Raw genomic sequence first — 27,304 nt, 5'->3', positions numbered from 1 at the left:
GATTGAGACATTTATATAAAATTGATAGGGATAGCACGCGTTGATACTTGTGTATTCAAATATTTTGAGAGAGCGGCGAAAATTCGCGGTTCGGTGGTATCCGCGGTTCGGTGGTTGATTACGTTATCCTGGCAGTTGCTGTTTAAGAAAAGGGGGGGTTTACATGAATCAGATCACTATCTCATTACATACATATGTTCTAGCAGGTATCAAAACCTTAACTAGCCAATACACAAGACGTTCATCCATGACTCATTGACAACAGTGAAAGGACCTAACCCCTCGCAGAGTAAGCATGCTCCAATTTTCCGCTTGTGTGCGGAATACATGGCTATCGTGGTGCTCGTACAATTCCAATTTTATAAGTCTTTCCGGCTTCCTTCACTCGAAGGCGTACCTGGACCAGAGCTGGCCATGTCCCAGCTTCCATCCTCGCTTCTCCGGCGTCTGCGTTCGCCTCGTTCTCGCATAGCGTCGCGAATCTTCGAGCTGACTTCTTCAAACCCGTCTTTCGTTGTCACCTGGCTCAATGGCTTCAACTGTTGCCCTGAGGAGCCAGGTCGACCACCAAACGAGCCACTACGGCTTCGAGTACGGCTCGAAGGTCTAGTAGAGAAAAAGCCAATGTTGGCGAGGTTGTGGAATGACTCATTGCGAGGAAGAGGCTCTTGTGTTGGCGATTCCACCTCCATATCTGCTGCGCTAGTTCTTCTGATTTCCGGCACGGCCGCATGATCAACATCTGCCTTTCCGGCTGGTCGGTGGTCTTCACGGAAGGGATCCGTGACGATTCTTGCAGCATCAAAGTCTGGGAACAGCTCTGGGCCCAGGGTATTTATGACTTCAGTGACTTGTTGAGTAAGGGCAGCGCGCCTTTCACGCAGCTTCACAAGAGTATTGGCTGAGGAAGGATTCAAGGATAGCACCAATGGTCTCAGAGACTTCACAATATCCATGCCCACCTCGCCGATGCGAAGCGCTGCGAAAGTAATGGTCGGGAATAAGATCATCCCGATAGGCACGATCAACCACAAAGGCATCCAGCCAGGAACAAGCCCCTGGATACGGTTGTGGTACGCCCACCAGGTGAAGGCTGCAGTGTAAAATGCATACACTGCGGGGGCGAAAGCAAGGGCGACGAGTAGCTTCCAGGTTGCCATGACATCACGTCCTTGAAGTTTCACGGTAGATGCGGCCAGTGCCTCTTTCGACTTTTTCTTGGAGATAGATTTTGTTGCAATAAAAACAGGTGCGAAGAGAATCAAGCCAGGCAGCGTCCCAATGGCCAGGAGAACTAATTTGCCCAGACGATAAATCAAGGTAGCAATGACCTGAACCCACGAGAATTTCGCGTACTGTACTTGATGATCACGGATCCCTAGGAGACGGAGTTGCTTGTTGTAGTCGGTAACGGACTTTCTGAGATGTATAACCCGAGGGTCGTCCTTAAAATGGGTATAGCCTTTAACAAGGCGGCGGTTGAGCTCGACCACCATGGGAAGCGGGAGGTTCTTTCCCTTGGTGTTATATAGGCGACGAGCGGCTTGAATTACCTAGAGATATGTCAGTCATAAATATTATGGATGGAAAGGACCGGTCCACCAACCATCAAAGTCTCATAATCAGGACTAGTCACAGTTACAGATACAAGACCCTGGTAAATGGTGTCCAGCAGCGCGCCGACGGCTTCTCTTCTTTCACCTCGTCTGAACTGATCTACCAGCTCTCTCGGTACCTCTATGGGGTTACCAAACTCAATCACAGCCCTTGAACGGAATTTATGAGCGTGGAAATAGTTCATTCCACATGGAACGATCTTCAAACCACAGTCCGGATTGTCTGCCAGTGTACCCAGGGCCATCAATGCCACACCAGCTAGGATTCAATCAGCCGAGGTTTACGCAAGCATTAGGTAAATCGAGGAAGAAGAACTATACCTTTCAAAGGAAGTAGGTTTGGCCGATCATGACTGCCACCTTCTGGAAAGATACCCACACAGCCACCTGCGTTGAGTCTGCCGAACACTGCTTGGTAGACCGCCGTCTGATCGACATGAGGTGATACTTTGAACTTGGATCCTTGAAAATCGGGGTCTTTTGCGGAGCCGTCCCCGGTAAATTTCCCATCATCAGTGATATCAACCCGTCCTGTGAGCTGGAAAAGTGCGTCCTTGGCTTTAAACGGTTTCTTGAGTATCAATTCCTCTGGACCCCGGATCTCGGCAATGGTAGCACTGTGCGAAGTACCATTGATGGTAGGAAGAGAGATTGTGCCTTCCTTTTCATACCCAGGCCCCTCAAAGTTGGTACCTACCCCTCGCAAGAGAGTCGGCTGATTGACAGGATCCGGCAAATATATAGTTCCAACACCAGGTTTCATACTATCCATCGCTCGGGCCACCGGAACAGTTCCTATTCCCCTAGCCAATAATCCGATAAACTTGCGCTTGAAGGATTTCTCTGCGATGAGCCATGAAATACGACGATGGGCTTCGTTGCGCATCACTCGCATCAGGATCAACGAATCGACGAACTATTATAGGGTTGCAAAAGTCAGCGACTAGACGATATAACAAGCATGAGCATGAAGCAAGCAGTACTGCCGAACACAGATATATATATGGAAACATGAACAGAAACCGACCTGATTCGCATGAGGCGCTGCAACTAGGATCAACGGACCCCTCCGAGGAATCTTCCAAGAACCGCGAGGATGAACTTCCCGGAAGAACAGGTCAATCAGCACCGAGAATGACCATAAGACCAAATCATAGAGCCACCCAATTAGGGGGGGAATATGTGGTTGTTTCGTCCCCATGACGCCGTAGAATAGATCTGAATCCCTTGAGCCGATCGTCCCTATTTGCACCTAGCTGCGGAGATGGCTCAAGGCCAATAGGAAACAATGGAAACCTTTGATGGATCAGTCTGTCGAGATTGTGAGTCTCTTCCCAGTCGCCGTCTTATCTCGAAACGATGAAGCCGGAAGCACGCGTCGATGCGCTTATACCAGACATGGGCCTTCAAACCCGAACCACTTGATCGTACTTATCACAGGCAATACCTGGGATTTGGGTATAAGAGCTGTGAAGTCTTACTCTCTTTGGTCAAGGTCCCGAAATCAGAGGCCTAGAAAAAGTGCACAAGTAGTTATGTAGAGAGCAAAGTCGAGCCATGTGACACTGCTTGGCTTAAATAATAATGTCATAGAGCAGGATACCTAAGGTAATCTTTTTACCTTACTAGTGGGGGGAAGCGCAGGAGGTCCCAAAAACCTGCCGTTGGTGCACGGACTGCACGCCGGATTGGTCGAAAATACAGCGACGCTTCTAGAACTGCGACTACACAGTCACCTCTTAACTAGCTACAGGGTGCTATCTATCTGCTACTATCTCAGGAGACAGTAGTCTCATTCTAGCTGCATCGCCGTTGCACTATTCGGAAAGCAGATTTTCGTTCAGCCGAGTTTCTTTCCTATCGTCCGTTACACGACGTCTTCGCGGGCCTGAGTTCCATCGAGGAATCGGCCAACTACTTTATCAACCAGAATCATCAGGGTCATCCAATAGTTGATAGTACTGATGACATACCACTTTGCCTTTTCGAGTAGCACGGCTGTCTCCCGACCTAGAGCTTCCAGCAAGTTCCCATGGGTTTGATGATCTGATCCTAAACTCAATTCTGCGGGGACTTCCGGCAATGCCAACTGTGTCTCAGAGCTCGAATCTTCGATAGATATGGGCTGTGTCTAGACTCCAGATCCTTGGGTGTTTCGGTTCCCAACCAATTGTTAATCGGCGTGGATTGGTCATTTTACAATCTCCTCAGACAGCTAGCTGCAGATCAGTATGGCCTGGAGAGTATCTGAGAAGTCAACTGGAGAGATCGGTACGTTACTTGCCATTCTTCTCAAACACCTTATGACTTTATATGCTCGGAGGTCTCTTGGGCAAAGGCATGGCAAATCTAATTGCCGCTCATTCAATTTTCTGAACTGCAGCTACACAGTCTGAGGCGCCGCTTGCTTGCTCCAAGATGCAAGTTGCTGATAGCACTGCAACCTTTTTGGTGGAGGAATATACATCGGTCTGGTCATCCACTTGGAGTACATTGATGTTGTCATTATAACCATCTCAGCATGCAGGAAGCACTGTCGCCGGTGTCATAGGCGCTGCAGAAAACCCACCAAGGACTCCTGCTTAGAATGGCATCTTCAGCTATATGGTGGACTAAGTCTCCTAATCCAACACCTGGGTTCGTGACCGGTGTCAGTGCTGTCTCACCCCTCTGAGCCAAAGACTTCAAAGGGAAATCCGATTATGCATTACATGAGCACTGTATAGCTGTAACTCAGGGTTCACTGAATGTCGTTATTTCCCTACCGATGCTTACCTACAGCTGGGCTGCGAGGATTGCGTCCGCTTGGTAGACACTACTCCTAGACGTATGTGCCGGCAGCTTCAGTCCTGTTCCTGTTCCGATCAGCATCACAGCCCGGCCTGACATAGCCACGTGCCGCGCTGCGATTGATCCTCTTTACAAACTCTAGCCACGAAGAGAAGCATTTTGGGGGATATTGGGCAGGCTGCAAAGGCAGTTTTTAGACTCAAAGTCCAATGGATCGCGTGTTGATAGAGGGAGATCCCCTTCCTCAGGAAACCGGGCAAACAGTACACCGACTCTCTTCCGGACACGGGAGGTGTGCTCTTATACTGGGTGATTGCAGTGAAAGTATGCAGTAGCTGTGTTGTTGAGCAATTATTCTATGTTCAGTATATCATGATAGCGGAGAAAAACACCATCTGCCTTTAAGATAGCATAATGGGTCTTCCACAGGTTTAGAGGGGAATGGCGCAGTACCTTAACATGTTTCACGCAGTGACGCAAGCACTCGTATGTCAAAAGGCAACTTGCGCAAAGCTGATGAATAGGTGTTGATCAGACTGGGATAGTGAGAAATCAAGGAGAAACCCGTGAGGACTGCATAGTTTTGGACCGAACAATAAATAAGGTAGTGTTGGGAATGCGCTCCTCAAACGGCTTGCGTCGGGAATCCCGGTGGACACCGCAAGAAAGTTCTCGCTGCAGCCTCCATCATTGTTTCAGTGTTTGTCATCCCGATGAGGCACCTAAGTTCTAACCGTCCATATGAGGCTAAATTAGGGACAAAGACTCAAGGCAAAGGCTATCGAATTCCTACTCTATCTTGTCTGTTCATGATCATCTAATCCATATCATCCGTCATCTTTTAGAATCAATTTCGGTGTCTTCAATCTCCCCGCCTCAGAGGGCTGCCCCACGCTACGGAGTACACAGTGAGTATATAGTGCGGATCGTCGAGAATATCACGCAGCTACGAGTCAAAACTGCCGGCTTATCGCTGTTGAGTATTACTCTGGTTTTTGAAACCCTGCGACAGATTTCGCTACAGCATTTCTGGAGTTGCAGACTTGACCGTCGCTGTAACACGCTGCAGCGTTCACACAGCGGGAACGGCTAGTAAGGTTGTCAAACTGGACTTCAACCGACAGGTCTGACGATCTGGTCCGCGCATCTATTTCTACTTCCCCGCGGGTCTCATCAAGTCTATCTAGGGCTTTGATCAGCGCATGTCGCGACATCTTTCAGATCGGTTTCATTAGCTTTTAACACCTCGAGTCACAGTTGGGTACTGCAGAATCTACATACGTCAGCTAGTGCAGTTTGAAGACCGACAAAGGCGCTACTGCGTGGCTTTCAGCAGCCAAGTTTCTATGCAGAGTCCTTCAAGAAGTCGGCACTGTGACACTTTTCAGAAGAGCTTGAGCCTGAGCGCGAGCGCATACATTGATTCTTTTACTGGAATATTGTAGCCTGCCAGGCAAGATGTCAATCAAGTATGTGGAGTGACCCCAGGTTCAGCCGCCATGTCTACATTATTAGGCATATAGTACCTGCATTTTTCTTCTGGATTCTTGAGGTTTCATGTTGCACACGAGGCGCGTTCATTTGTCTCGTAGCTAAGCACCATCTTACATTTGTCACGGTGGGGCTTACTTGCTGTCACAACTATTCTCCTTTCACATTGATTGCCTCGAAAACGCATTGGGACATCTCTGACGTTGGACTGTATAGCTGGGTGATGCTCCATGACCGTGAAGGCTTCGTCAAACTTCCAAATGAGCAGTTGATATACACCTCTCCACCTCGCACGAGTCTCTCTCTGCAACCGCTCAGTTCGTACACAGGCAGTGATTCGATATCCCTGCAGAGCGGTACCGGCCAGATCTATCTTACCAATCAGCGGGTCAGAACGACTCTTTTCCCTCATCTTCTCCTAGAAAGTCTGCTGACATTAACGGTAGGTTGTCTATATCCCCTCTCAGAAGTCAAAAGACTTTCAATCATTCTCGGCTCCGCTTCTCAACATACATGACTCGCACGTCACTGCACCATTTTTCGGTCCAAACTTGTGGATATCCCTTGTTCAACCTGTGTCTGGAGGAGGAATTCCCCCGTCATTGCCAGCCGTTCAGCTGAAGGTAATCTTTAAAGAGGGAGGCGCGTTTGACTTTCACAATAACTTTGAGAGACTTAAGGAGCGTATGCAGCAGGCACTTGAGCTCACACAAGAAAGCGGCCGAGCATCGAGAAATGTGGATCTCTCTACAATCCACCTGGAAGAGCTGCCTGCCTACACGGGGCCCCAGAATGATATGACTGGAGTTCACATTCAGGACCAGGGTCTATCTCCAGACTCGTACAATCGCCAGGACAGTGCAGGGACAGAAGCTGAACCTATGGATCCACCGCCAGGCTACGAAGAAGTTCAGCAACAAAGTGTTGCCAACGAACTCGAAGAAAGGTTACGCCGTGCCAGTTGACGCCGGGTGGGAGGCGATCCTGATCATTCTAAACATTGAGTATCTTGCTTACACATTCTCCGTCTTCATGAGTGTCTCCTTTCCCTCATCTTTCTCATCAAAGGTTCTTCCATTACATCATGAGACATCTTCAGATTTAATGTACAATAATTGGGCGAATTAAGATTCATAGCGGTAATAGGATGTTGAACACGCTATTGCACTACTATTCCTATTACGCTAGGATGGTCGTCTAAAAGCAGGCTCGAGTCCGAGATAATATTCGCCGAGAAATCATTCCTCTATAAATGATCCACTGAGCCGTACAGGTAGTGTGAGCTGTAAAGAGGTAGAGAAATGAAGAATGAGTAGACCATTTAGAAACTTCCAAACAACTACAGGTACAGAGGGCACCTGCATCCCTACCGAAGCGTCGGCCAATCACGTGTGCGATAATTCAACCTCCCCCGGCGCCGGGGTGTTCCGATTTTCCTGGACGGTCGGAGCCAAAGCTTCGTAAAACCACCATCCTCATCAAATCTCGCTCGCTGCTGCCACTGCACCCCCACACTCTCGACTCCAGACCCTCCATTCTCGTCAATTGATACTTCCACACGGTCAGGATGGGTCTCGCCGACTTTTTCTCCGATATGATCTCCTCCCTGAGCTTCCCCGAGGCTCAGGCTGAGGCTCCCGCCGAGATCGTCGAGCAGAGCAGCCAGGAGGCTGAATCCGAGGACAAGCCCGCTGTGAGCGAGGAGAAGACCGAAGAAGAGAGCACCGAGAGCACCGAGAGCACTGAGGAATCTGGTGAGGAGACTCCTGCTGAGGAGGCTTCCGAGGAAAGCCAGGAGGAGCCCGAGGAGGAAGAGGAGCCCGAGGAGGAAGAAGAGGAGGAAGAGGAGGCTGTGGACGTCAAGCCCAAGCTTGAGGAGGGTGAGTCACTCATTGTCGACCCTGGGCTTTTCCTTGGCCCATCTACGACGTTGGTCGATTTGTTGCGTATGCATGGGAGTGTATACACATGTATTCAGATCTCCGGTTGTCCGCCTCATCGTAGGATTGTCTGGACACCGGCGCAAAGACCCATTTCCATTCACTCATTCGGCATTGTCATGTGATACTTACTGACCTTATAATAAACAGATTGCGCCAACAGTCCCCAGTGCGCCCCCTACAAGCACCACTACGACGAGTGCGTTGAGCGCGTAACTCGGCAGGAGGAGGACCCTGACCACAAGGGCCCCAAGGAGGACTGTGTTGAGGAGTGTAAGTAACCCGATTGGATTAGTTGAGATCGGGCTAGCCTCGTTTGCCTTTCAAGATCGAGATTCCCGATTGACTAACACTGGCTTTGCTCGTTAACAGTCTTCCACCTCGCCCACTGCGCGACCCAGTGCGCTGCCCCCAAGCTCTGGAAGGCTCTCAAATAAGCGATTCGCCCTTGGAACGATTCCTGTTGCTCTTTTTCAGCATTCAACGACAAGCGAAACCCACAATGTCACTTTGGCTATCTGATCGATAGAAAGAAGAGTCGGGAGGAGTTGAATAGAAGAACATGATGGCCGGCATGTTGAATGTCAGCCTGCCGATATAGATTCCGGCATCGAATAAGCACGGGGTCTCCTTGACCGGTATGTATGCTGGAAATGGGACGGCCCTATCATTCTGCTGTCGGCCTTGTTATGTTACAGTATGGAGGATGGTAAAAAATGGCATCCTTTGCCTGTATGTACAGATAGCTGGTCTCCGCCTGTTTGAAACTGTGCTTTTCATTTTTCTTTGTTTTAGAATCAATGCTTCCGCTTTGCTTAGACTTGTGGTGCTCTCCCTCTCCGTGGCCTGGTGCTGTAGATTGTTCTTCCCAGTTCCAATGTATATCGAGTACTCAACAGCTGATCTTGACGTAAAATTTCACCTCGACTGATATTTTCAGAAAGGCGTTAAATTTACACATAATCATTATCGACAGATTTCGCCAAAATTTTACAGTCAAAAAGGAGCATTGCATGAAACAAGCACGGAAAGCAGCTGCGGACAACCGAACTAGATCGCTCGAAGCATTCCCTGACCCTGATCCGATATCCAAGAGCTTTTTTTTTTTTTTCCAAATGATCCTCAAGATGAGTATTTGGGCGACAGCTTCGATATGTCAGAAGCAGGATCCAGTCCAGTAATGGCATTCTCACCACCTCTGTCCGCACCCGCACCCGCACCCGCACCCGCACTCGCACTCGCACTCGCACTGGACGCCTCCCGGCCCCGGAAAACAGCATCCTCCAAGGCGACGCCGCGATCGACATCCAAGCGGCGGCGGCGGACATCCCGCCCAAACAGCCCGATGCAGATTGGAAACGGCGCCGCCACGGCCGCCACGACGGCCGAGAAAATCAGGGCATTTCTCATGTTCTGGGGCGGCGAGGCGTTGTCCGAGGCTTTCAGGGCGTCCTGGATGAGGATGAACGCCGCGCCGAGGAGCTGGCCCCCTGTCCAGCAGATGGTGCTTCCGATCTCCGGCGAGAAGGGGTACGTGATCTCCACGAGGAACTCGAGCACGACGGGGAGGAGGCCGAAGGAGGATGCGCCGAGGAGGGCGCAGACGACGTATGCCGGGGCGATGCCTGCGGGACTGGACGGGGCGAAGATGAGGGCGATGTAGCAGATGGCAACGATGGGGACCAGGATCCGGATGGTACCGAGGTAGTGCTTGAAGCGGTCGGTGATGGGGGAGATGATGGCGGAGCTGATGAGGCCGACGATGATGAGGATGCCGCCTGCGATGCCGGCGTCGGTTTCGGTGAAGCCGTATGGTTCGAGAATCTGGTTCAGGAGGGAGGAGACGCTGTTGAAGAAGCCCACGTAGACGGAGAAGGGGACAAGGATGAGCCAGAACTCGAGGGTTTCGAGGAGCTGAAGGAGCGCCGGACGGAGTGGTGTTTTACTACTCGCTGATGAAGCACTTGGGGGCGTTGGGGGTGCGGCTGGAATGAAGAACGATGGGATTGATGCGACGGTTGCCTGTCATGTCATGGGTTGCCATCAGTATTTGCTGCTGATATGGTTTGTTGCACCATGACTGCCACTGCGTGACATTTCGCTCGTGCTGATGGGGTCGACGGTGCACCTACAATGATCGATATGTACAGCACCATATCTGGAACCTGCTCAGGGGTTGTCGCCCAGAACGAATCGATCAACTGCCCCAAGGCTGCCCCCAGCGGATTTGCCAAAGTGGCAACGGCTGTTGCGCTAATGCGCCCTCGATCGGAGAACCAAAGATCGCTGTACCTTGTCGGCGCACTCAAGCAGAACGGTTGCGCGAGACCGATGAGGATCTGTCCAAACATGGCCACACCAAAGATGCCTCCACGGGCTTTCGTTCCGGCATATCGGATCCAATTGCCCACGAGCAGGAGTGCGGATGTAGCGATGATGGCAGGTTTGGGACCGCCTTTGTTAAGAGTGAGGATGACAACTGGACTGGCGACGCAAAAGGCAAAAAGATAGCCAGTGCTCATCCAATTGATGGCGCTTTCCGAGACACCAAAATGCTGCGATGCGGTAGTGGATATAGAAGAAAAGGTGAGCCACTGAGTTTCTCGAACATGCAAAGATTAGCCAAATTCGGGTTCTGCGTCTGTTCTGAGAAAAGCGCACTTACGTCCCAGCTGACGACAATATTCAGCAAAACTAGTTGAGCCAGCCCCCAGAATCGTCGTCTATACACTTTGTACACAGTCCCCGTAGGAAACGGGTCCAGTGATACAATACCATCTTGGGAATCGACCAAGTCTGCGGAGTGACTTGCGGTCATTTTGTATACTTGCGACACGGACAGGTCGACTGTGAGACCATGACTCCAGACGGCAGGGGATGCGGCAGATGATATCTATTGATGCAATGAGGGGATGAGCGAGCCCAAGCTAGACGATGATGATTGTGACGGACGAGTTGTCGCTGGTCGTCCACATGCTAGTTAATATCAGTTAGTTGCTTTAGTTCGTCGACATCCCAGTCAGTGGTGCACCCCGACGTTCTTTATTAGAGAGTCTTCACATTTTCTCCACTAAGCAGATAATCCTTTGGTGGGTGTTTTGGTCCCTCCCGAGGTTCCTAACTTTAGTACGTAGTTACATTTAGACTAGATAGCGAATATGACTCCGAGTCTTAAGATAGACTAGATAAAGTGATCATGAGGGAGCATGGGATCGACTGTGGGGTAGATACGGAGTAGATATTCGTGGATTGTAACCCTCCGCTTGCAATCATACTGCCAATCAGTTTAGTTGGTAGCATAGTAGCACTGTTTCATCTAATTTCTGATAGTTCTCAATGATTAGAAGTCTGATTGATCCCTCGTCTAGGGAGAATATATTCTGGTGCTGGCTAGATGATATCTACATGAACATTGTTTTTTGTGTACGGAGTATCTTGGTCCTCTTTCCCAAAATTCCCATCCCCACATCGCGCGGCCATAGAAGATCCAAAGGATTCTTAGTAAAACAGTCAACTGACAATAGACAAATTCCAGTTAATATTGCAAGAGCACATCCTGCACCCATCAGATAAAAGACTTGCTTCAGTCTGGTCAATTTGTGACACTAATTCTGTGTTCATACCTCCAGATGTATTCAGAGTACACCGTGCCTGATTGGGATCACTTCATGACACAACACCATCATCTGGGGATTCTGATTGTGCGAAAGACCTAATTCTTTAAAACTCAGACAGCCATATACACAATTCCACTGATCATTGATGATTGATATCAAATCTTGTTGATCTGACTCTTCTTAGAATAAACAAGACTCCTGCACCTAAGCACAAGCTGTACAAATCTCAAGAAAAGATCTATTAGATAGATACCTCATACCTTCAGTTAAGTCTGGATCTCAGGGGGAACATCCGGAGTTGAACCAAAGGTTGGTTAACTACTCCGTATGTTTTCATGATATCACAGTATCAAGTGAATATTACTATCAAAAGGAGATGGATCACATAAATATCATCTCATACCTTCCACAGGTCTAATTTGATTCAGAATGCGTGAGGGCTTTGCTGATTCTATTCCTTTGGTACCTAAGTACATTACAAAGTAGCTGAGATGCAGAAAAAACAACAAAGTACATGTATCTAGTCACTACCAGTCATATCTCCTCCTAGATCCTAGACAGTTCATGCAACCATTATTATATTCTAAGATCATACCAAAAGTTTCGTGATGAGTGATGTTCTTGTGAATGTTGATCCATCACATTGTGGTCTGTTGGCTTGTCCTTCAAGCCTCCCCATCCTCTTCTTCTAGTTTAGAATTTAGACTCTTGCTGATCTTCTTCACCCTTTAATTCTCCCAAAGTCATTCTTTCTCTCACCTTAGCCACTCCAATATTCTCTAAATAACTTGCCATTACTCTGTTTCATCTCTTCCCACCTAAATCGCCATCCATTGACCTGGTTGACGTGGAAGTAGCCTGCTCTATGATAATGAGTCCTGTTTGGTGACGGCTCGTCCCTGAGACAATTCTCCACAGCAATCCATTGCCGCATTCCTTCGCGCCTTTCGTCGAGATATCTCGTCTCCAGAATTCAAGATGAACGATCACGATCGCTTTAGCCAGTCATCCTATGGCGACCCGAGATACCTATCGTCCGCATCTTACGAGGCCCCTCCGGCGGCGCCTCCAGCCAAGGTTCTCATGGACGGCTACCGTGAGGCCTTGGAGCCCCAATATGCGGAGAAATTGCGATACGATCCAGTGCGTTGAACCCTCGCTCGGTTTCTCTCTCATCTTGAACCATGCTTTTAACACAACTATCCTCATAGCTCAATCCGACCCAGCCACGAAGCCCAGCTTTGCTGAACGCCAACGATCCCGTCGCCATGTACCTACTCACTGAAACCGCCATGGGGGACAGCATGAATTATGAGATACTGTCTTTGGAGGAGGTTGAGGCTTTGAAGAAAGAGTACTCCTTTCTGTCCGGTCGCCTAAACGCAACCAAGCGGAAATTAGCCCTGGAAATGAAACTGCGCGACGCGGCTCTGTCGCTCAGCAGACTATACAACTCAACAAGCCGCAGGGCCAGCGAAGAATACCATGCAGGAATTTCGCCAAACTCTCATCGCAGTCACAGAAATGAGTTCGGCGCTACAGGCACTTTGGACAAAACAGACGAGGAACTGGCAGCGAGCACAAGAAAGTGCGAGGAGCTTGCTCACGAAATCTGGAAGTGGGAACGCAAGGCACAGCACGTACGCCAAAGGTTATTGGAACATACAGCGGGTGTTCTACAGATGACACATAAGGGGTTGAAGAAGAACATGAGGAATGTCCCACATACCCCGGAGAGCCTCTCCAGCCACAACACCCGCGGCAGTGTCGACGACTTTGACGACAGAAGCTTGTACAAAACGTCAGACAATCTTGATGGGCCAGCTGCTTCCGGTAGCCAAGAGATGATTGGATTTGAAGTTATTGGGGATACCGAGAGAAGGCTGGAAGCTTTGAGTGAGAGGCTGCGCGACATGGTTTTAAAGCTGCAACCCGGGAGCGACTATGATTCGATTCCCCGAACTTCGGATGGTACGACATCGATCAATCCCACAGCGACAGTCGAAGCGCTCCTCGCTTATATTGAGCGTGGTCTGAATATAATCGCTGCAAAACCAGCTGAGACGCCGCGTGCCTTGGAGTTGGATCACGGTACGGAGAACCATTTAATGAAAATCAACGCTCGACTACACCACATTGTGGGGCAATCTGGATTGTCTCGCTCACAATCACTCTCTCCTCCCCCGGAATCGTCAGGGAATGGGCTACAAGCACATTTCGAGTACCTGAATCTTGGTATTGATGACCTTCACAGCCAGATTGAGAAACTCCTTGAACAGAAGAGCATCTTAACCACTCAAATTCAGCAACAGCGGGAATTGAATTCCAAATCGGATGCCGAACGAGATGCACACATAGCCGATCTGGTTGAGCAAATCGCTCATATCCGCAAAGACCTCGAGCTGTCTGAGCAGGAGGGTCAGAGAGCAAAGGACGAACTCGACCTGGCAATCAAGCAACTCGAAGCTCTGCGTCAGGAACTCAACGACCTTCAACAGAACAAGAGCGTTGCCGAAGATCACGCGAGCGCTTTGGCCTCCGAAAAGGAAGCCCGAGCGCACGCAGAGGCGGAAATGTCACGCCTACAGGCTGTCATGCAGGAGCTTCAGCAGGAGAGGGATGCTCAGGCGGAAGCTCATGAAGCCCGTGTGCGGGCTGAACACGAGGTCGCTCGTCTGGAATCTCATCTCGAACAGCTTCGATCCGAAAGCGCCTCTCAAACAGAGGAACTCACTGCCGCTCGCTTGAACGCAGATAGTGAGATCACACGTCTGCAGAGCGTGGTTGATCAACTTCATCAGGAGGCAAACGCCAGAGCGGAAGAAGCTGCCGAGGCCCGGGACCGAGCCGAACAACAAGTGCTGCAGCTGGAGGAGACCCTGCAGCAAGTTCGCAACGATGCTGACGCACGGGTCAAGGAAGCCCTAGATTCTCGCGTCGAGGCGGAAGGCGAAGTCTCTCGCCTGGAATCTTCGATACAACAGTTCCGCGCGAATATGGAGTCACAGATCAGAGAAGCATCTGAGGCACGCGCACACGCAGAAGAGAGTGCGACTCGGCTGCAGGCTGAATTGAGTGAGATGGCCAGCGAGGTTTCTCGGCTGCAAGACGCTATGGAAAAGCTTCGCACTGACATGGAGTCCCGCCTTAGAGAAGCAGCCGAGGGACGCACAAACGCAGAACAGAGCGCGAGTCGCCTGCAGGCTGAATTGACAGAAATGGAAGGCGAAGTGGTCAGGGTACAGACAGAACTGACAATGGCCAAAGCGGAGCTCGATGGTGCTTACGGTAGCAGAGCCCAACGAGCAGCAGAGGTGGCCGCCAATCCGGCTATCCAGAAGGAACTTGATGCCTTGAACACTAGAAATCTTGAGCTTGCGGAGGAGCTCGCAGCCCTCAAATCCGGAAAGCCTGGTAGTAGCGATCTGCAGCAGCGAGTGCAGATGCTGGAAAGGGAGCTCCGGGAAACTATTGACGATTATGAAGTGATGACCAAGGCCAGCATCGAGTTCGAGAAAGAGCGTGAGAGGTACGAAGGCATGATTGACGGTCTACGTGACCGCTGCGAGCAATTGGAGACGCAGCTCAATGAGGAGCGAATCAACTGGATGGGTATCAACAATGCAGTGGGACGAGATGGCACGTATGAGACCACTTCTACAATGGTCCTGAAGAATGAATTCAAGAAAATGATGCGTGACACTCGCATCGAGAACATGAAGATCCTCAAGGTCAGTTGCAATTTCGCGGCCTTCCTTTGCTGTTTCTCCGTGCTAACATATCTGTGCAGGCGGAACAAGAAGAACGAAGACGACTGGAGACTCTGGTTCGAAATCTGAAGAAAGAACAAGCAGCAAGCACTGGCAAGTCGAGTCTCAGCCACAGCGTCACGGCTTTATGATCACGATATCCCATAGACTTTTTTTTTTGTTACCCCAGCTTTCATGTCGTCTATTAATCAGTACACTCAATTCTTTCAATGTGCATATTAATACTCTAATTCCCTCCATGTACTATTTCGGAACTGCGCCCATTTGTGTTTATATTTGTCTCCGCACATATGACAACGAAGCTGACAATGTATCATCAATCATCTTGCTCCCTATCGCTTTCCATTTGTGGACGCTGCATCCATATTCCTGCTCCTGCCCTTTGACGAGGAAGACCAACATTGCATACGATGATGCGGAAGGTGCAAAGGGCCATAATGAGGTCAGTTGGCTGAGATTGCATCTCACGCCTTCAATCCTCGCACACTCCTAGTAAATAAGCGTCTTCTGCAGCCTTACTGAGCGTCCGATCATTATTCTTTCGTTCATAATTTCTGTTTGTCATTGAACATGTCACTCCGATGTCGTCCTGTCTCGACCGCGTCTGTATCCTCCGATCAACAGTCGTTTGTTACTGGACGACAGACATATCGTGATAATGTCCGAAACACGAAGACAGGGCTATCTGTGCCATTGACCAGCGATGGAAGCTCCATCTACAATGCTGCGAGAGCGAGTTCTCTCGACGATCGTTATTCATTGACTCGTAGCTCTGATAATCCCGTGGACGAGATCCTAGACAGTGGGATGGCAGCGAATATGGCCATGTTCATTCCTTTAACCCATGAAGCGCATGCTTCCCATGCTCTCTATCTCTCAAAGGAACAGATGATTAAAGGTCCGCGGTGGGACTTGCATCCGTTATCAGACAATTGCGTCCCAGCCACAGCGGGTTGTGACGAGAAGTCTCAACTTGTTTTGTCGAACGTCTCAATGAAAAAGCACTCTTGCGATGAGTCTCGTCATCGTAAAGTGGCCAGTCTCAATGATGTAGACGACGTTCAACGGGTTCCGAAATGGCCGGGACGTAAAGGGTCGCCGGTGCGTCCTGCTATTCCGCAATTCCCTCCACCATATAGATCACCCACACCTCCGGGCCTTCCATCTTTCGGAAGTCCTGAAGCGATGTCCTACTCTACCCAGTTCTTCGTCCGTTCCTTTGTTCGCGAGGGACATATCCAACAGAGAACTCCACCTCCCACAGGTACTCCCACTTCGAGTGGTGTTGGTGTGGCCTCCTATGGGAAAGCCTTGCGCAGGCTCTTCGGACTCTCTTCACCTGCCCCTCCTCGGCCTACTAGACAGCTGATTTCCGTTGCAAGGGCCGAAGATGGTACGGCAGTGCTAGGACGCTTTCCCTATCGGCATAGCGCCCATGGAACGAACTTGGCCAGACGACTAGACGACCATCCATTCCACCGGAGAGCGCTTCCTGCGGCTGATTGCGAGACTGTCGAGGAGGCAAGTGACGCTAGCCGTCCGAATCAATCTGGTACGAGATTTGTGAAGCCCACAAGCTCCGCGCAAGTGGAAGCATCAGTGCCGACTCCGCGTCCCGCTGAAGAGACTCGTCATATCGATTCTTCCAGTGTCATGCCAGCAATACCTAAACCGGCCGTGACTTCTCGACCTCGAAACCCAGGATTTGGTATGGTGTCCCGGGCGAAAAATCTCGGCGCTAGACAAACCAGCATCTCCCAACCACAGCATGGTCGTGCTTCCCTGAGCGGCAATGAGGCCCAGCAACAGAGTTCTGATCAAATTGGTGGCCCTCGTCGATCCCTCGACGTGAGTGAGACAGTCCACGGGTCAGCGGACCCTTGGCTGCAATTTCTACAGAACAGGACGCTTTCTCTCTGCTGTTGCCTCCCAGGCATCGGTGAACAGGACGACCCCATCTATTCGCAATCTTCGAACGATACGTACACCACTGCGAGAAGCTGACTTGGCAATGGGATTATCTGTAGAGTTTAGTACTGTTTGACGAGGGAGCTTCTACAGAACCGAGCACGCACAATCTGGCAATCACGCAGCTCAATCCTTCTCTGGACGCTCTGGTTGACATTGTTACATCACTATAGAACAGGGAGAGCCTTGTGCCAATCAACCACATGAGACCCTTTTACTTATCATAAATTGTACTTGGCTCCGTTTGGTGTTGCAGTACGAACAAGCACCGAGCCTTTTTGTAACTGTATCATTATTTCTTTCATTATGATTGGAAAGAGAACCAATTAAGACATCCAAATGGCTAAGTCATATACCAGACAACTCCGTTGCTCACATGCAAATATGCTTGGACATAGGAAAAGAAGGAACAATATGCGTGTGCTGTGGTGGGAAGAATATGGAAACCTGTAAGGAAAGGCTTGGAAGGAAAGGCGATGAACCCGAGATGCCGAGCTCCCAAGAAAAAAGGAAAAAAAGACCAAATGTGCCACGAGTAGAAGATTACATGCAAAGGAGGATCGCGCATAGAGAAGAATGACTGGCAGAGATGCACAGAAAGGGAAGTGGTCAAGCTAATAAGGATAGAGAAAGACCTCTGTGACGGGAAAAGGCCTGGGAGAAAGTGCTCTCGAGTCGGGAACGAGGGTTGGTATTACATTACAGACCGGTAAAGAATTGGCACGCTTCATTGAGTTCTTCGTCATCGCCCACAAAGTCCCATCCCACGATCCTGGGATCCTGGCTGGCGCAGATGATCTTGCGAGCATCGAATTGGAGTTTGAAGATTCTCGATGTAGGGTGGCCGCCTTGCGGGTTCAGAGCTCGGTTCAGGCGGACATGGTGGTGGTGGTGGTGGGGCGGTACAGGGTTCGGCATGGGCTGCGCGTTCTGCATGTGGTGTTGGGCCTGGAGCATCAAGGCCGGATTCGCAGCGTGCCCCAGTTGAGGGTTGGAGTTGCCTGGGTTCCAGGCAGCTTCTTGTTGACCAGGCGCAGGGGGATTGATAGGAGTCTGCTGATGAATTTGGTTGATGGGGGGAAGATGCTGCGTGAAAGGTGCTTGTCCAGGGGGAGGCACGGCAGCTTGCCCCTGGGGCAAAGGCGGACCCTGATTCTGCGGGATTCGCGGGGGCAGAACCGTTGTCCTTGAAGAGGACGGGTGCGCCTGTGAAGCGTTGACGACAGCGTCGGCCTGCCGTAATCGCTGGCTTATGATCCATCGGCCCTCTTTGTCCTTTTTCCAGATGATGATGGATTCGTCGTATGACCCCGAGACAATCCGACCCCATTGACTGCCACCGCCGCCTGGAGGTATTTTGGCACCAAGGGCCTTGATGTCCCGAGGGTTCCGCGAGCCCGCAGTGTTTTGATGATAGCCGGCGCGTCTGAGGGCACTTGGGCCTAAGTCCACCCCTTCGCCGGAGCGTTGAGCGTCCCAAAACTCATTCTCGATTGCTAGAGCTTCAAGTCTCATGGCTTCCTCGGCGCCCGGTGGATCACCGAAGCCAGCCTGGACGGTTCTTACCAGATTGGCATGTCCGTGTAAACAAGCGACCTCTGCGCCAGAGGCATGATCGAAAATTCGGACTGTATCGTCGTTGCTTCCACTGATAATACGTCGGTTGTCGAATTGCACGCACGCAATGCCTTTTTCATGCCCCGGGAGAGTCTTCTTGCATGCACCACTGTGGATGTCCCAAATCTTGATGAGTCGGTCTCCCGACGCAGAAACTATTTCATCCTCGTTCATCTGTATCGCGTTAACGGCCGCCCCGTGTCCATCCAGAGTCATCAAAAGAGAGTAAGGCTTCAAGCTTCTGATGTGGTTTTTGGCAAGCTCTGCTTCCAAAATAGGTGATGGAATCTCGCTCGTGTCAATAATATAGGACGGATATGTAACTCCGAGTCCTTGACAAACGCTGGGATAATCTTTGTCTAGTGGTGTAAGTTCTCGTCGATTCCAGATCTTGATGAGTTTATCTTTAGAGCACGTAACAAGATAACGCTCGTCGAACCTGAGGTTCAAGACGGAGTCATCGTGAGCCGACCTGATTTCGTGTATTTTCTCACCGGTGGAGAATCGCCAAATTACGACATTTTTGTCGCTACTCCCCGAGATTATGACATCTTCCGACGGCCGCGGGTCGAACTGTAGGCATAGCACCGACTTTGTGTGACCGACAAGGGGACGATACCAAAGTCTCTTGGTCTCCAAATCCCACACGCGAACAGTCCTATCTCGGCTACCGCTGACGAGCCACCTCCCTGTAAACTGAATTGCGTACACACACTCCAGATGAGCCTCTTCTGGGTGGGCCGGATGCGGTAGTTGGAAGTTAGTGAATCGGCCTTTCGCCCAGTTCTCTTCCAAGCGTCTTCGTTGTTTGTAGAGGTGTGGCCAGTTAATTCGCATGGCGCCATTAGGCATTCGAATCATGATCTGCGACTTTGGGGAAGCGGACAGCGGCTGACCAATCGATCTGGGTAAAGCGACAGCTTGGGAATCACGTCTGTTACTGGGAGACAGCGGCGAAGATCTGGAGGCCGTCGACACAGCACGGTCGGTCACAACATCACTCATCTGGTGGTCTCCCTCATTATCCGCTTCCACGGGCGCTCCGAGGTCCCGTGCTGGCGCGTCATCCGATACTGTTTCTGTAGCACGCAAGTCCAGCCAACCCTGAGGGACTCTTTTCTTGTTCTTCGGCTCTCCAGCATCCGGATCCGCACGTCTCGTCCGGGACTTGCGACTCTGCGGCGACGACAGCGCAGAGTGCTCCTGTTCGAATGTGCGGATTGCGTCGATGTCGACGCGCCAGCCTTCGCTGATGTATAGGTCTCTCCATAGTCGAGTGTCACAGATGCGGCTCCGCCAAGCACGGGACGCTAACGAGGCCGTCAAAAGAGTCTTGGGGTCAAGATAGGAGAAGATCTCGGATGTGATTTCGGGCGGCAGCTTGAGGACAGGGTCCATGTGCAACAGAGGGGCGAGTCGATCGACGACAGTGGCAATGGTAGAGGTCCGTAGGGTCCGGAGCAAGTTATAAGCAAATTCTGCACAGCGAAGAAGATTTTCTATCAGTCTCCATGGCCACAGTAAGAGCTCCCACAGGACGGGTGCCCAGTTCTGGCCGCAAGCCTAACTCACCAGCTTTGTCCGCTTCTCGGAGCGCAAGGAGCCAATCCGGAAGGGACATGGCATCGCCTGATGACGGTTTCAAGCAATCATTGTCCGACTGACTTTTTGTCTCGTCAGCATAACCCTCATCAAGCTTGAAGCCTGCCGGAGACAATGATGGGGCGGCGAAGTCGGAGGAGCAACTGGGGTCCTGGAGCCGCATGAGACGAGGAATTGCAGCTTCCGCCGCAGCGGGCTCTTGCTCCATGAGAAAAAAAAAAAAAATGCTTCGTCAGCTTGTATAGTCGTGTTGTCGGATTATCGTCTCTATAAAGTATCTTCGTTGTTCAGTATGAGCTTGGTTGACTTGGAATAGGATATGGTCGAGTCGGCCACTGTCCGTCAACAGGCCCGTTGCTCTGTATGATAAAGCTAGGATGTTTCCGTTGATCATACAATCGTGATAATCGATCAGAACAGTGGATCTTGCCAATCAAACCTGAATTTGAGGATTGATAGAATTATCTTCAATGGATAGGACCTTTGCAGTATCTGTGTGATGGCGGCCAGATGACTTGGCCAGAGGGGAAGTTGTTTGTGTCGATTATGTCAAGCTGAGAGCGGTATATCCTGTCAGAATGCATGCATTTACATATCTCATCCTACGATTCGAAGGTTGAATGTTCAAGATCGCAGTCTATAATCTAGTTTCTTGGGATTCTATCTGAGAAATAGTTATTGATCTTCTGCCTCTTTTTTCGTTTGATTTCTCTGGTAGGATTTAGACCGTTCATCCTACAGCAAAAAAAAAAGACCATGTTGGAGACCCAGGAGGTGCTGTCTGTAAGTAAGGGAACAATACAGCAATAGCATGGATAATGCTGCGCTACACCGTATAGAGAGCTGTGACTGAACAGTATGAATCACTAACTAATTGAAGACCGTTCATTGAAGAGAACATTTTCTTTCCTTACTTTCAAAGAAAACATCAAGTCATCGGGGATAGCTAGAAAGGATGTAAGTGGGAGGAAGTCCCGTGCGGCATTTCTGGTATCAGATAGATAGATACAGCAGCAAGGACTCCCACCCTCCTTGACTTTTGAGGTCAAGAGATCAAATCTCATCAAGGCTGATTACTATCTAGATACTATTTAGGTACCAATGCTATGAACTTGCTTGAAACCGGAAGTAGCATATGTACCATCCAATTGCCCAGTATCTCTCTCTCTCTCTACTCCATAAAGTCGACAGAGTTAAGAGCCGAAACACTGACTGATTGAGGTATCCACTTCCCATGTCCGCCGTCCAATCGAGTGATCAATATCAGGATCTATTAGGTTTGATAAAGGCTCCATTGTTATTTATGTGTTTTGGATTTTGATGCTCTGAATCTCCTGTCGCTCGGGAGTATTGGTAGATAGATAGATAGTACGGAATAGTAGTATATAACACTTGCAGGTCAACATGAAGTAAGGTAGTGTCGCCTTGACTGCCGAGGAGTTGATAAAAGAGAGCAGAAGGACACTTACTGTTGAGCTATGGAGGACAATGCCAATATAAGTTGATCAGATGTTGTCAAGTTTGAGCGTAGGTACTGTAGATAAGTATGCCTCATTAGATAGTGGAAGAGATTCTGCCTAAGGCTATGATCCCTACCTCCTATGCAGTTCATACATTTACAGTATCTGCACTATACCTAAGGTAGGTGATTTGTAGGAGAATCATTATGCTTCTTTCTTGTCACTGATTATAAGCATTGAATGACCTCTTCCTCCTCCAGAACTATTATTTCTCTTCCCTTCCTCTGTGTTCTTCTTATCGCGAATTAACAAGAAAATTCTTAAGACTCTGGAGCTTTCTTGGTTAACCTTGATACTATTCACAGTCTGCCCCTCTCTACCTCTCCACAGCTGCTTTACTACTACTAGATATACACAGAACTAACACGCGCTACCCAGAATCAGTCACTAAGCAACTCATTGGCCTGGACTCTCGCGAGATCTGTCTCTGGCGCTCTGTTACTCATCTTTCTTCTCCTTCTCTCCCCCCTCTTACCTGTTCTCTCTTCAAAGAGTCTGCTCTCCTTGTTGTCTTCCTTTCTAGCATATTTTCATCCTGATTTCTGGTGCAGTGGCAGTGGTACAAGCTCAGATATCCCATCCCCTCCCCCTCCCTTTTGCCGTTCGTTGGAACGCCTCCTCAGTCCTTGGGACCTCTTGAGAACGCCTGCAGCGGCAAACCCCACACCCACCCTTTTTTTTAATTTCTCAGTACAGATCCCTCCTGAGAATCCCCAATAATACTGATACTTGGAGCTGTTGGCAGCAAGGGTCGGGGAATTTGCCAAAATAAATCAAGGAATACAAGAAAGCACAAGGGAAAAAGAAAACGGTGTCCTGCAATTCTGTGCTTTGGCAACGACGCGAGTATATTAATACTTGCTTGGTCGCATTGTGACATCTCCCAAAGAGTTGGGGCGCGGGAAAGCTTCGTCGTTTGGCTCGACCAAAGGGATAGTTATTAGTTAACTATCTATCTACCTGCTACCTATCTCCACTCCCCTTCCTCACGAGTCACAACCTATCTACTACCCGCTCGCACCCATACGTCCCGCATCAGTCCACCGGCTCGAAACCCGTGATCCATGCTCGACATTCTTCCTGTTGACCGACGATTTGCATCTTTTTGGATCTCCTTACTCTGGTCTGCTGCGCGGATCTGATTCGATTTACACTTTGGTTTTCGGTGCCACCACGACTTCGAGTGGTGGGCAGCAGCTGAGATGATGGAGCCCGTGGTATCGAATGGCGGTCCTGTCGCCGAGGACAATATCATCAACCGTCGCGGTGGTGAATCGATCTATCAGAGTTGTGTAAACCTCAAAAGGCGACTGGCAGAGGTACCGAACTTCGAACCCCACTTGCAAGAGATGGAGGAAGAGGACGAGAAGCTGGGCAACACCGACCCTGTCGCATCGCTTTGGAATTGCCTCCGGAACGGATACCCCTTGTTGACCATCTACAACGCCTCTGACCCCCCGGAGCTCCTCGAGATCGATCCCTCCAAGGTTCCCGAGGCGAAACGTCCCAAAGCCGCCACCTTCAAGTTCCTACAGGCTTCGTTGCAGGAGCTGGCCTTTCCCCAGCAGGACTGCTTTTTGATCACCGATCTGTATGGCGACAGCACGACTGGCTTTATCAAGGTGATCAAGATGGTGAATCGCGTTTTGGATATACTGGAGATGCAGGGCCAGTTGAAGCGGTCTTTGGATTCCACAACTTCGGCTCCAGCGAAAGGAGCGGTGAAGCTCACCAGGAGGGAGTTCATTCTCAAGGAGCTACTGGAAACAGAACGCGACTATGTCCATCACCTACAGAATCTGCAGGCTCTCAAGAAGGAGCTGGAGGAGACAGGGGCTCTGACTGGAGATGCTAGCCACCAGATTTTTCTCAACTTGAACAATCTCCTTGATTTCGCGCAACGTTTTCTTATTCGGATGGAGCAGCATTACGCCCTGCCTGAGGATCGGCAAAATTGGGGTGAGCTTTTCATTCAGCACGAGGAGGCTTTTCGACAGTATGAGCCATTCATCTCGAATCAGATGCGCTGTGATGAAGCCTGTCTCAAAGAGTGGGACAAGATCCGGGCAGCGCCGCGCCTGCTCGACCTTCAGCAGATGGTTGCCCAGCCGGCAACCCTGAACAGTTTCTTCGTCAAGCCTTTTCAGCGCATGACAAAGTACCCCCTGATGCTTATGGTGCGTTGACTTCTGCCCTGATGTGTGCATCCTCATTAACCCCCGGTCACAGGAACTGCGCAAACAAACCGAGGACCCGGATCTCCAGGCTGATATCACGAAAGCTATTGACACCATCCAGTCTGTTCTCGACTCCGCAAACGACGCAATCGACAAGGAGCACCTGGCGTCGGCCTTTATCGATCTAGATGAACGAGTAGACGACTGGAAGGCTCTGAAAATTGACTCGTTCGGTGAATTGCTCCGCTTCGGCACATTCACTGTCTTGAAAGGCGACACCGGCAAGGATTCGGAGAGAGAGGTTTGTACCATTCTTGCCAATCATGTTATTTTGACAAGCAAGCAATCAATATGCTAACCAACCTGGGTCTCTCCCTTTGCTACCGATCTAGTATCACATCTATCTCTTCGAACGGATATTACTCTGCTGCAAGGATATCAATCCAAACAAGCAGAAAACGAAGTTGATGGTGAGCAAGGATAAACCGGCCGCAACTATCAAGGGCAAGCCACGTCTCCAGCTGAAAGGTCGCATCTACATGGCCAATGTGACGGATATCGTGTGCCTCCAAAAGCCCGGTATGAGCATTCTCACCACCCTTGGAAATCTACCCATCACAATTCTAACAGGGAATCTTTCCCCACAGGATCTTATCGGATTCAAATCTTTTGGAAGGGCGATCCTGGCGTTGTGGACAATTTCGTCATTCGCTATCAGAATGAGGACGTAATGCGCAAATGGTACAAGGATATTGATACGCAGCGAGCGATCCAAGCGGAGCAACGCAGCGCCCGAAACACCGGTACCTCCGAAACGGAATTCATGTACATGAAGGGCATGGCGAACATACCGAATCCTTATCAGCAAGAGTACGACGCTGAAGAGCAGGCACACAAGGAGGCAGCTTTCTTCTCCGAATTCCCAATGAGCCGCAATGCGTCCAGCACGAGTCTTCGAACCCGGTCCGCGACAGGAGGAAGCGGGAGCTCTGGACCTCCGCTGTCGTCCGCCCGGCAACCTCGCTTCCCTCCCGACCCCAATCTGTCCGTACACACACAGTTCACGACCGGCAGCATGTCACCCGCAGAGAGGAATATGAACTCGTACTTCTCCCCTGTCGCCGAGACACCGTCGACCAGATCAAGTTCCCAGTCCACTGGCTACTCGTATGGGCGCCAGGGCACACCGTCGAACAATTGGAATGAGGAGCCTAATCGCTACACCGCTCCTGCACTGTCTCGTGGCGTATCCAGAGATGGTAGCAACTTCTTCAACAACACGCCCAACGGACGGGGTACTCGACCTTCCCTACCGCCTATGGCAGGCCAGGCCAATGCGAACGGCATGGCACAAAGAATGCGTTCCGCTAGCAGCCCGGACATTCATCATCACAACTCCGAATCGCGTCGGTATATGGGAGCCCACACGATGCAGACCGTGGACAACGTTCCGGTACCACCCATTCCTGCCCATATGGCCAGTATGAAAGCGCCAGTGAACAGAAGCCAGAACAGTTCGCCTACCAGTGTCAATCTTCCAATTCGCAACGGCCCCACTCAGCAAGCCTCTACCCATTTCCACGAGCCTCAATATTCGGAATCTCGAGCCACTGGGCTCGCGTCCGATCAACCGACATCTCCACTGAGCCGCGAGCCGGAAGAAGAGCCTCTCATGCCGACCCAGCTCAAAGCCAAGGTCAACTTTGATGATAACTATGTGACCCTGGTCATCGCCAGTAACATCATGTTCCGATCGCTCACTGATCGGGTGGATGCCAAACTGGCACGGTTCACCAACCGATCCATCGGCAATAAATCGGTCAGGTTGCGTTACCGCGACGAGGACGGAGACTTTGTTACGATTGACAGTGACGAGGCTGTGCAGCTAGCTTTCATGGAATGGCGTGAGCAGCATCGGGATATGCTTGCGAAGGGCCAAGTAGGGGAGATACAACTCTACTGCCAAGTGGTTGAGAACTAGACTCGATAGAGCGAGAGCATTGGACTGCTCTGCATATGTTTGTTTTCTTTTTCCGTTTTCCTTGTGTTTTCTCGTATCGTCCTTTGCCTGTCTTCCGTTGATATGGGGGAAATGGGTAGGAGGACGGATTATATTCCCTGGATTTCCCGGCCTTCCATTGTCTCCTGGATTTCCCAGCCCATCCCCCAACTGGATTGGCTTGAGGCTGTCAAGATGTCATCTTGAAACTTGCAGGCAAAGTGGGAATCAACTCCGTTACATTGTCCCTGTGTTGATCACGACGGAGAGCGACATTTACCATCTACTCCAGATGCTCGACCATATCTGCCCCCGGTTCTATCCACTGGGGTACTCCCCTCGGGTCGAGGAGATCCTGATCATGACTTGTTCTATCTTTTTGCCACGTCCATGAACCATGACTGCATGATGTATGTTATACCGCTGCGTTTCTTCGTTTTCCTCTTTTGAGCAGACAGTTTTCTTCCAGGTTCTCGGGAGACAAGATGTACAGTGGTTTTCGTTTTTAGGGCTGGTTCTCTGTCCTTTTATTTCGACTCATATTTCCACTGAGCAGGAGCGACACGATTTGGATTCTGGTCTTTTTTGAGTAAGGACGTTCAATTAAAAGTCTCGTAAATATCCAAGACTACCTACCAGTCTGCTCGTAATTGTAACAATTCTCAACGAAGATCTAGGTAGTGGTATACTATGTATCAATACATCACAGCCTTTTCAGTCATTATTTATTATTCTGAACTCGAGCCTCAACATCATTATTATTGAGCAGATTCCTACCATCTTTGGCTCTCAGTCTTACTCTTCAATCTGATTCAATAATATGGGTCAGGGGACGTGGAATTGTGGATCCGTATGGAGCGTGGTCGCTATCAATTTAGCCCGACAAACTGGAAGCTTGGTACCTTTACGTACAAGATGGCCCTCCATCGTCGAACAAGACTGCCTATGTTCAACCACAAACAATCAGGCCGAATCTTGCCAGTTGAGTTGACTTGGGTACGCGTTCTCCCTGTAAGGCTGCCAGAGATATCAATTAATCATCTAACGTAATCGGACACCGAGCGAGCCACGACACCGAGCGAGCCACCCAAATATGATTTCGGCCGCGGTCGAAAACCATGAGATATTACTACTACGCAATCAAAATGAAGCCATCTCTATATATAAAAGAATCAAATTATCTACTACGGCAGCTAG

At 50.1% G+C, this 27,304-nt stretch overlaps 8 protein-coding genes across 8 annotated transcripts; 5 read left to right on the top strand and 3 right to left on the bottom strand.

Annotated features, from left to right (window-relative positions):
* Positions 1-359: 359 nt before the first annotated feature.
* On the bottom strand, positions 360-2,817 carry CDV56_103501 (putative glycerol-3-phosphate acyltransferase Sct1; the record flags this gene model as incomplete). Its single annotated transcript, XM_026757120.1, has 4 exons — positions 360-1,553; positions 1,607-1,875; positions 1,938-2,532; positions 2,644-2,817. The coding sequence occupies 4 exons, from the start codon at positions 2,815-2,817 to the stop codon at positions 360-362; spliced, it is 2,232 nt and encodes a 743-aa protein (XP_026610336.1).
* Positions 2,818-6,120: 3,303 nt separating this feature from the next.
* On the top strand, positions 6,121-6,862 carry CDV56_103061 (uncharacterized protein; the record flags this gene model as incomplete). Its single annotated transcript, XM_026756680.1, has 2 exons — positions 6,121-6,285; positions 6,344-6,862. The coding sequence occupies 2 exons, from the start codon at positions 6,121-6,123 to the stop codon at positions 6,860-6,862; spliced, it is 684 nt and encodes a 227-aa protein (XP_026610335.1).
* A 602-nt stretch (positions 6,863-7,464) lies between these two features.
* Positions 7,465-8,274, top strand: CDV56_102901 (cytochrome b-c1 complex subunit 6 family protein; the record flags this gene model as incomplete). Its single annotated transcript, XM_026756520.1, has 3 exons — positions 7,465-7,843; positions 7,988-8,110; positions 8,210-8,274. 3 exons carry the CDS (start codon positions 7,465-7,467, stop codon positions 8,272-8,274), a joined length of 567 nt encoding a protein of 188 aa, XP_026610334.1.
* Positions 8,275-8,959: 685 nt separating this feature from the next.
* On the bottom strand, positions 8,960-10,655 carry CDV56_102599 (putative cell surface receptor/MFS transporter (FLVCR); the record flags this gene model as incomplete). The annotated part of the gene is made up of 3 exons (XM_026756218.1): positions 8,960-9,859; positions 9,970-10,431; positions 10,503-10,655. 3 exons carry the CDS (start codon positions 10,653-10,655, stop codon positions 8,960-8,962), a joined length of 1,515 nt encoding a protein of 504 aa, XP_026610333.1.
* A 1,777-nt stretch (positions 10,656-12,432) lies between these two features.
* Positions 12,433-15,355, top strand: CDV56_101972 (involucrin repeat protein; the record flags this gene model as incomplete). The annotated part of the gene is made up of 3 exons (XM_026755591.1): positions 12,433-12,597; positions 12,666-15,185; positions 15,245-15,355. 3 exons carry the CDS (start codon positions 12,433-12,435, stop codon positions 15,353-15,355), a joined length of 2,796 nt encoding a protein of 931 aa, XP_026610332.1.
* A 439-nt stretch (positions 15,356-15,794) lies between these two features.
* CDV56_101717 (uncharacterized protein) lies at positions 15,795-17,228 on the top strand (the record flags this gene model as incomplete). Its single annotated transcript, XM_026755336.1, has 1 exon — positions 15,795-17,228. The coding sequence occupies one exon, from the start codon at positions 15,795-15,797 to the stop codon at positions 17,226-17,228; it is 1,434 nt and encodes a 477-aa protein (XP_026610331.1).
* Positions 17,229-17,891: 663 nt separating this feature from the next.
* CDV56_101217 (F-box and WD domain protein) lies at positions 17,892-20,619 on the bottom strand (the record flags this gene model as incomplete). Its single annotated transcript, XM_026754836.1, has 2 exons — positions 17,892-20,287; positions 20,382-20,619. The coding sequence occupies 2 exons, from the start codon at positions 20,617-20,619 to the stop codon at positions 17,892-17,894; spliced, it is 2,634 nt and encodes an 877-aa protein (XP_026610330.1).
* A 2,514-nt stretch (positions 20,620-23,133) lies between these two features.
* Positions 23,134-26,089, top strand: CDV56_100369 (Rho family guanine nucleotide exchange factor CDC24; the record flags this gene model as incomplete). Its single annotated transcript, XM_026753988.1, has 4 exons — positions 23,134-24,108; positions 24,161-24,409; positions 24,501-24,687; positions 24,756-26,089. 4 exons carry the CDS (start codon positions 23,134-23,136, stop codon positions 26,087-26,089), a joined length of 2,745 nt encoding a protein of 914 aa, XP_026610329.1.
* Between the last annotated feature and the right edge of the window lie 1,215 nt (positions 26,090-27,304).

Source organism: Aspergillus thermomutatus (genome assembly GCF_002237265.1).
Source record: "Aspergillus thermomutatus strain HMR AF 39 chromosome Unknown NODE_327, whole genome shotgun sequence".
In the NCBI taxonomy this organism is placed as follows: domain Eukaryota; kingdom Fungi; phylum Ascomycota; class Eurotiomycetes; order Eurotiales; family Aspergillaceae; genus Aspergillus; species Aspergillus thermomutatus.
This window is presented reverse-complemented; position numbering and strand designations above follow the sequence as displayed.